The 9142-nt window shown below is 48.6% G+C and overlaps 1 protein-coding gene across 1 annotated transcript; it reads right to left on the bottom strand.

Moving 5' to 3' along the window:
- Positions 1–2670: 2670 nt before the first annotated feature.
- LOC144123430 (uncharacterized) lies at positions 2671–9142 on the bottom strand. Its single transcript, XM_077656254.1, has 3 exons — positions 8673–9142; positions 7361–7539; positions 2671–3899 (listed from the first exon to the last, which is right to left on the bottom strand). Exons 1-3 carry the CDS (start codon positions 8862–8864, stop codon positions 3698–3700), a joined length of 573 nt encoding a protein of 190 aa, XP_077512380.1. The 5' UTR covers positions 8865–9142; the 3' UTR covers positions 2671–3697.

Here is a 9142-nt window from a genome sequence, read left to right as displayed (position 1 = left end):
CACCGCGAGATAGTGCCGGATTCTAGTTCTGTCAGTTCGCGTAGTGTGTTCACTTTCGCGCCGCTGTGAACATAGTTCTGGAAATTTTTCCTTGCAAAAACAAAAGGTTAGGTAAGATTGACATGATCGTCAGTACAAGCAGCTAAGATTGGATCACCACTGTGTATGTACGGGCCCGGCGCACCCAAATTGCCCCTGAGCAGAGAGCGTATTAGTGCTTCAGCGAAGCTTACGCTGGAGTTGTACCACTTTTCTAAAGAAAAAAAAAATAAACATCCGCAGTAATTCCGCACAATTGAGAAGAGGGAAAACGTCATTCTGTTACGACTTGTTTGGAACTGCGCGTATAGGAGTAAGAATTAATGACTATTCCATTCATCTGCTATGTACATTGTAATGAAAGAAGGGTACAAAAGTTTTAAAAGTATTTATCTATCAAGCCATCTGTGTTCACCAAAAACCAATGCTAAGCAAATCAATGCGGTAGCCAAATGGTGGCTTACCAAAATAGAGCTTTGTAAGGATTTCTTTCTAAGAAAATTGTTCACACATGATTAATTTAAGTGGTGGAAGGACCGCAGGTAACACCAGCTGGCGGGTTTGGCATACGTTGCAAAAAATTAGGAGGACAATTGCCTCTGGTTAACGCGAGATTCAGCGACGGCTGTTAAATTTTTTTTTACTTTGCGATATGTTGTGGTAGAGAATACGAGAACGACCTCGGGTCTATAAAGTTCTAGGACGCTATTTTTAGTTTTCCAACCATAGCCGTTTTTCATCTAGGCCTGCTGTCCAGTCCGCCGCTCTCGAACAGAGCCGCCGCCGATGACTCTCTACTCGGGCGGCGCATTTCGCATCACTTGTTGCAGATGGACGGTGCTACAGTCCTCAGCTCTGGCAGTACTCCTCCTGTAACCACGTTCCAGACGGTTACTGTGGCAATCCTCCCTACACTCTCGCCAAAACTTCCCCGTCTCGCCGTACTCTCCTTCCATGGCAAGCTTTCTTCTCCCTCTATGTTAACTAACCTCCAGTTGGTTCCCATGACAACCACGTAGCAGTTGCATCTTCTCACGCTTTCGCGATACCCTCCTCCTTCCTCGATGTAATCATTCTTCTGTTGGGGTTTTCTTCACTCTCGCCACACCCTCCTCATTGCACGAATAAGCAGCCTCCGGACAGTTGTCATTGTAACCATCCTGTGGTTACGTCTTCCTACAATACTGCCCTAATTCTTCCTACCATGGCAACTTTGGTCCTCCTACGAAGGTAACTACACTCTGGATGGCGCTGGTGGCAGCCGCCCACCGGTTGCGCCTTCTGATGTTCTCGTCATAGCGTCCTCGTTAGTGGGTAACCACCCTAAAGTTTTAGACTCCTCTTCTCGCCTGATTTTCTGCCCTTTCCACACTCCCCGCTCTCTGGATGGTTTCTGTGGTAACCACTCATCGGTCACAAATTTCTCCGTTCACGTGATACCTTCATATCTGAAACAGCGGAAGGGCGGGACAGAGAAGGCACCATGAGCTCCAACCAACAATATGATTTGTATTCAACAAGGCCAACTCACAATACTCATGCAGCGATACTTTCCTTCTTGCACGGTAACCACCCTCAGACTAGGTCCCATGGCAACGTGCCCATCATTTACGCAGACGACCATGGCAAACAGCGACATACTACTACAGCTGAAAACACAGGGACGGGCGCTTCACAGCTCTTCGTGTAGAAAGTTTTCCGATTGTCTCATTTTTATTTCTTAGCCTCTGGCCTGCAATACCTTTAAGCAGTTTTGCGGCGGACAGAGTTTGGTAGAGCGAGATTATCTCAATGACCTGTTGTAGGCCATGAACTTTGGCGCGGTGCTGTGAGGCATGATGCCTGGTTGTGTATTTACCAACCAAAGCAAGTACAGCCTAGATAACCGGTGGTGCCTAAGGAAACGAAGTGGATTCCAAGAGATGCAAGCGTGGCACGGTACGGCAGCCAGTTAGGTGGGCGGGTTAGACAAGTTCACAGGCGTACGGTGGTCGCGGATGGCAAAGAACAGAGTTTATTCGAGAGACATGGGAGATTCCATGGCGCAGTTTGCAATTCGGCCGCTCAGAATTTGGCTGCCCGTATCTGCATGCTTCAGTGCCTATTGCTTTTCACAAATGATGAAGTGAATGTTTTTGCTTTCGTACTTCTCAAAATAATGTTTTCATTCCGTCTATTAGAAAAGGCTGATTTGATTATAGCTTTATCTACATAGGGATTAAAAACTACTCAGCTACAATAGGACTCACCTGCTCGGTAGGTTTTTTATCCTAGAAGAAAGTTATCCTATGAAATAACCGAAAGAATTATGATAAAAATTGCTATTGTGTGACAATATGCAAAAACCAGATTTGTAGTTATGTTGAGGACAGAATGGGAAGAAAAAGAATTCCCGAACAGACTGTATGGTTATTTGAGAAAACTGGTCTTAAATATGGCTCATAGTTGCCTGCATCATTAACGTGCGCCGACATCATATAGAAAAAGGATGTGTTTGCATTGACTGCGAATGTGGGAGCAGTTGATAACGCGCTGCCTTGTCCAAACATCGTTCGTAATTTGCAGAAAAAGAAATGCAAGCACAGCAATCGCACAAGAAGCAGTTTATTGCCCATTACCGGCACTCCACACAGGCTGTGGGCTGCTACTGTTAGACCCACAGTGAATTCACATGCGCTTAGCACAACCACTGCGAGGCGGAATGAAAGGTGTAGTGGCTCGTCCAGGCAAGAGCTCGCGACCAACAAACAGTCCCGACGTCGACAGGCAAAATAAATGGCCATGGCGGCTGCACAGCTACTGCGGTCGAACGAGCGGGAATGTTGATTTCGTCCAGGTTGACACAGTCCCGTTGTCACAGGCCATAGCGAAATCCTATCATTATCGTACTTTGCCTGCGGCCGATTACTGCACTTGCAGGACGCTTTATGCGAACTCATGTGGCTAGGGAGTCAGCAGTGGTGTATGTGGGAAGCAGTTTGGAAGCATGTGCAATACCGGTTGGAAGGCAGTCGTTGAGAAAGTAAAAGCGACTGCTTCTTGAATCAGGCTCTTTCGACTCCATTCGCGGGGACCATGGCTCTAAACAAAGAAAAATGCTCCAAGTTGAAAAGGCGCCGATAATTCATTGGTATTATGTGAGAGCGCACTTGGGGCACTAAGAGGATGCTTTAAATAGCATGCTGCGGGTGGCGGGGTGATTAGTCCCACTTACAAATGTCCCAGGCGGCAGTGGGCTCTTTGGCACTATGCGTGGGCTGATACATATCTTGCTGATGACAACATTCGAGCATTGCCGATGTGCAGTGCAGGTCTCTGCCCTTATGGACATGGCAAGGATTGTTTCAAATAATAAAACTTCGAAGAGGTTTGCATAGTTCGCTGATTGCTATAGAAAGTAACAACCAATGATATTGCAGTTATGCTCTGCGGTCGGGTAATTGGGATGCGCTCCGGCTTCGCCAGAAGTGGTGTCAGAACTCAGTCCAGACGGAGATTGACAATAAAGAAATAATAGTGCGGCGCGTCACATTGAACTGTTACTGTCCGACGAGCTCCGGTGTTGGTGTGGTGACGCGCGCGCAGGGCCGCTTCTCGGGGTGTTGTAGGCCGTGCGTGATGTATCGAAACACAGCAGCTTGCACCCCGAAGCGGCCGCCTACCGGAGTTGCAGGGCCGAGCCCTGGGTGCGGTCCTCGCGCTCCAGATGGTAGAGAGTGCGCCACTCGCCCAGGACTGTGCAGGCCGAGCGGTTGGTTTTCATCGCATTGACGACGAGGCCCGGCCGAGCACTGTGCCGCTGCTCGCACTCGCACCCACGGAGCTCGCACTCGAGCCGGCCAGCTTGGATGTGGTCATACCTGCGTGGCATAGGCAATGCGTGCTTTAAAGTACGAGTACGGTTTACGCGAATGCACTTATAAGCTGCCCACTCCAGTCATTCTTATAGGATTTCTTTGCTCTTGAATTTGAAGGGTGAAGTACGTGGCTGTCTCAACCTGTAGTAAGATGTCATTTGCATACCCATTTGAAAGCAAAGGCCAGAAAATTGCCTTTGAAAAACGGCCGTCCCGAAACTGTGAACACCAATATGTTAAGCTACGTGCCCCAGGCACCCCGTTCAACACCCCCTCGCAGACACTTCTAAATAACCTTTAAAACACTCGAAACAAATATTGGGCTGAGTATTAAGGAAGTGCTTCAGCAAAGCGCGAAGTTGTCACGGCATTTATGCAGGACAGCGAATGTGCAGCTTCTAACATGACATATCCTTGTGCATTGAGAAGTCATATCGGAAGAAAGAGGACGTAATCGGAAGCCAACATGCTCTACGAGGAAGTGACGCCGCAAGAGGAGCAAACAAGAACGGGCCGCTGTCGTTGAAAAAGTGGGGTAATACGTAAACAATCATGTGCTTTAAGAACACGGGCTGCGAGAAGCATGGTAAGAATATGGTTGGCGACCATATTTTAAGCAGAACTGAAAGCTAATGCGGGCAAAATTAAGCAACGTTACTACCTTCAGGCGTACACTACAGTTCTTCCTGCCAAGCCAAACCAGGAGTGACCTTTGATGAGCCTTGAGTGCAGGCTCAAAGTGAATACAGAATGGTTCAGCCAACATTTTTCCAGCTTTAACAAAGGATTATGCACTGTGTTAGGATTCGACTTTTTTTTTGTCAGAGCTCTAGGCAGTCGAACTGACCATATCAGAATTATTTGTATATGCACGTGATTCCATAATTAGCAGTTATATTAACGCGATAGCATCGAAGGCCGATTTTTCTAGAATATGCGGTGTAGGCGTCGTCGGTGTTGAGCGAAAAATGACGGTCATGGCTATGACAGGTGGTCCCCGGAGAGCAGCCTACGAGGCAGGTGGGCCAACTAGGTCACGGGACCCTGCTGCGTCATCACAACCTGCCCACTAGATAGTGAGCAAAGTGTCCACCGTGTCAGCGGCAGTAAAATTAATGATTGGTCACTCGGGAAGAGCAACCGGAGCTACTTAAGGCCCACCGCTCAGAGCACGTGCCATCGCAGGGCAGTGTTGCATCGCTTAACTGCTGCACCGCCACGCCAGGAGTGGTATGAGGACTCCCAGTGATCTAAGAATGTGAAGTAGAGAATGACGCTCTGCTTATATGGGAATTAGCTTATTACGTTATCGCGTCATATCCCATTCTAACTATTCGAGCAACTCGGCGTTCTAGACGCCTTTACACGCTCCGATCAAATCCCAGAAGATTCAGCTAAGGAAAATCACGCGCCCGTATTCGATATAAAAGTAGCCCTGCCTCGGACAGACAAGACCAGATCAGCAGTATTCTTCAAATCCACAGCAAGCGCTTCTCGTCATCCCCTAAGGAAGGACAAGCGCCGATTGCCAAACATTGCATTGTAACCGATGAGCACGCCTGACCCAGGGCCCCACCTTGAGTCGCCGCGAGAATGCCAAGGCATCCGGGACCAAGGAGAAGAAATACTTCGCGACCACGTTGTCCCGCCATCGGAGAGCTCCTAGGCAGCCCCGGTCGTACTCGCGAAGAACAAAGACTGTAATGTCCGATTTTGCGTCGGTTACCGCCAATTTAATAACGTAATCAGGAAAGACGTCTACCCCCTGGAATACACCCTGACCCGCAACATTTGAATACTCCCTGACCAGCAGAAAACAACTGCTATCGTACAGTTTGCGCAGCCGAACGACAAATAAGTTGCGTGCATTATACTGGGGCTGTAAATAAGTCTTTGCGGATCGGTGGTCTTTTCGACGAAAAACTCCACCGAACTGAACCATAGAAGAAGTCGCGAGATTATTCGTGGAACGCATTATTTTGTGACAGCGCACCCCCGAAGTGCCCAGGTCGGACAAAGGAATAAGGTTCACGGTGAAAATGACGCAAGCCATCCTGCGCTACAGTCAAAGGCGGCTCCGGAGCAGAACTGCGTACCATCCGCAGAGCAAAAGCCTTAAGGAGCGCTTGAACAAGACCATAGCAGATATGGTTGCCTTGTATGTCGACGGGAAACACAAGCCTTGGATGTCATCCTGCTTCACGTCGTCGGCGCCTACAACACCGCACTGCGATAGCCACCCATATGACACCTTTTAGAAACGCTCGTCCATAGCCGGGAGGCCACAACCACGCTCGAAGCCATGCCGGCCAGCGTCACAAAAGATAATCTCGACGTTACCGCCTACTTACAGTGCGCCAAAGAAGCATGACAACTGGCCTGATTGCGCATTGTAGACCAACAGCGCACCGACGCCCGACGCTATAATCTACGCCGACGCCATGTGTAATTCAAGCCGAGTGGCCGTGTATAGGGGTGGACACCCAGTCGCCGCCGCGGAGTGAGGACCCTTTGCGTCCTACTTTGGCTCGTACAAGATCCTTCGTCGATGTGTAGAGCTTGACTACGGAGCACCCACGAAGCGACATTTCTATCATTCTAAAGCAACGAATCGATGATTCTTAAGGAAGGCGGTCATACCGCAAAGCTTTGTAATGTTTACTCACGTTCAGCGCCGCCTGCGCGCTGCTTTATCACTTAGTTTGTGAGTTGTGATAAGACCAGACAAATTTCGAATCCTCGCACTAATGCCGAACCGATTGTATACTCTTCGAGGCTGTTGTGGCTATTTAGCTCACCGTATCTTGTAAGTTCTTTGCCACCATTTACTTGAGAACAGCGGAGAGCGGCGGAGATGCTATTCTTCGACGACCGCCGAGCACGCTAGCTGCTTTCGCCGCCCGCGTCGAGTTGAGCTCTCTGTGAGCGCAGGCTATCCCAACAAAAATCTGTTTTCAGTGCCACGTCAATCGCCTCGTCTGTTGTCAATAGCATGTCTCCATTACGATACAATATGCTGCACAAGCAACAAATGCTACCTAAATCGCTGCGAGAGAAGGCTATGAGAACAATTCTGGGCTCCAATACATTACAGAAAAGCTCTCTTTAATGTCTCTGCACCTTCTTTCGCCTTGGTATTGCTGCAATGCATGAAGATTCTGACTCACCCTCGGTGAAGTATACACAATACTGCTTATACCGAATATATGCTCCTACAATGACAACCCGGGCCGATGGTCGAGCATTCCCCCCCCCCCCCCCTTTCTGCGATCATTTTTGCATACAGACGAGAGAAAGTGCGCATACATATAAGTTTACACACAGTATGCTATACGCACGTAATCGTATGCACTACGAACACGTTCCAGGTGATCTTGGCCCGGACAGCATTACCTACACACTTTCACTAAACCTTCTTCTTACCATCTGTTTTTTGTGGCTCATACGCGGGCAACTTCACTCACCAGGAGCGTCGATCAGCACTGAGCTGTTCGCTGACTAGCTGCCTGCGTGACTTGGTGTGGTGGCAATTGGCGAGAAGCTCGTCGCTGATGATCCACTGCTGGGCGTTGGCCCTGGCCCCATCTTCGGTTTCTGGGGGATTTGGTGCAGACTGGGCGGCCGCGCTTGTGATTCCAGTGGCCTGCGCTTGCATTTATGGTACGATCAGTCCCAGGACGTCATAATACTAGAACAGAAACTTCGGAGAGTGACCAGATTCCACTGCATTTCACCATATTCAAAGTGGCCTGGCAAACTCTCTTAAGATGGACAATATATGGAACGCGACTTGAAGGAAGAAGTTTAATTTCTTCGCAACCGGGTTTGCGAAGAAGGCTTGAAAGTTAACTGTGCAGTGCGTATAATGGACATTCAGGATTATCCTGCGCATATTTATTCCAGGCAGCTTGCAAATACGCCAATTATTACAGGATAGTTTGTTAATGCTGTGCTCGATACACTCTTGTTTGCAAGTGTACGCGGCAGCAAATGATTGTCGTCAATATGCTCCCCTATATAAGACCACCGCATGCGGCCAGGAAAGCTTAGAAATTGTCAATTTCCAATGCGTAAAACTTTCGCGTTCGTATTTTTTCTCTACTTTAGGTGCGTCGCCTTTTCCCGTAGTTTAAATATAAATTTGAACTCAAATTTGAATATATAGAGCCACATTACGATAAGGTACACTGAAATGACTTCAGTTCTAATTCGTTCGTTTCTCATCAGAATATCAGATCGCGATGGGCTCCTCGGCCACACACCTGTCTTCAAAGGCCTACCATTGGACTGTGTAGACAAATTACTGCCTCTCAAAGGATAGCTTAAATTACTTTATAAAACCTCATAAACGGGACGAAGACGCAAAAGCCAAAGTGAGCAACAAAGAGCAAGCTCGAGCATGTCGCTGTCTGGCCCTGTCTGGCGGAACACAGCGCATTTTCTCCACCCTTCCTGTTCAACGCTACGAAAGTAACGCCATCAACGCCAATGAAGCCGTGCACTTACGGAAATGATACTACGATGATTTCCTCCAGCTACGCATGGAGGTTTTAGGTCTTCATTTGCATATCTGAGATATGTGATAATTTATGTCTAGTCGTTTGGCTGTGTTAGCTAACTATCCAAAATTGTGTTCTGGCCTGTCCTGGCCCTTTATCCACAGAACGTTATTTTAACATGGTGGCAGGAATGCCAAAAATAAATATCTGCTAGTACCGATGGTACGAGCTTGCCAGCATAGAGAAAACGGGAGGCCCAACTGAATGTTTCACGTACCTGCTTCGCGGCGTCACCAGTGCTGGGCTGTGAGCAGGGACAGAACAGCGTGACGTGCGCGTCTTGGAACTGGCGATGGCTTGACGGAGGTAATGACATAACAGACTTAGGCAGCATGTTTCTTGGTTCGCCGGTGCCCTCGGAGTTGGGTTGCTGTCCTCTGCCACTGTCAACGTTGGTGGGGTCAGGCATGGCGAACAGCCGGTGAACCAGCGCAGGTTAGTGGCAGCGTCTTAATGAGGGCCTGTTGTTTTGTATGATCGATAGATGACAAAAGAAAACGTAGTGAAGGTAGGGAAGGTAGTGTACTAGAGTAGGAGAGAGAGAGAGAAACAACTTTATTGTAACACCAGTCAATGAACGCCAGGAGAGAAGTCCATCTCCCCTGTCGGCCCTAGCTGTCGGCCGGGATCCCTTGGGATACAGCAGCAGCAAGGGCTTGACCGATGATGTATTGCTGGACGTTGGGG

This window comes from Amblyomma americanum, chromosome 3, assembly GCF_052857255.1.
Source record: "Amblyomma americanum isolate KBUSLIRL-KWMA chromosome 3, ASM5285725v1, whole genome shotgun sequence".
Lineage (NCBI taxonomy): Eukaryota > Metazoa > Arthropoda > Arachnida > Ixodida > Ixodidae > Amblyomma > Amblyomma americanum.
Note: the sequence above shows the minus strand (reverse complement) of the source record. Positions and strands in the feature narration are given on the sequence as shown.

Bases quoted from the DNA above. Each gene is read 5' to 3' on its own strand.
- LOC144123430 (XM_077656254.1), bottom strand. From the start codon at position 8,864: ATGCCTGACCCCACCAACGTTGACAGTGGCAGAGGACAGCAACCCAAC. The intron at 7,540-8,672 runs GTACGTGAAACA...ATGCAAGCGCAG, and splicing joins CTGGTGACGCCGCGAAGCAG to GCCACTGGAATCACAAGCGC. The intron at 3,900-7,360 runs GTGAGTGAAGTT...TATGCCACGCAG, and splicing joins AGTGCTGATCGACGCTCCTG to GTATGACCACATCCAAGCTG.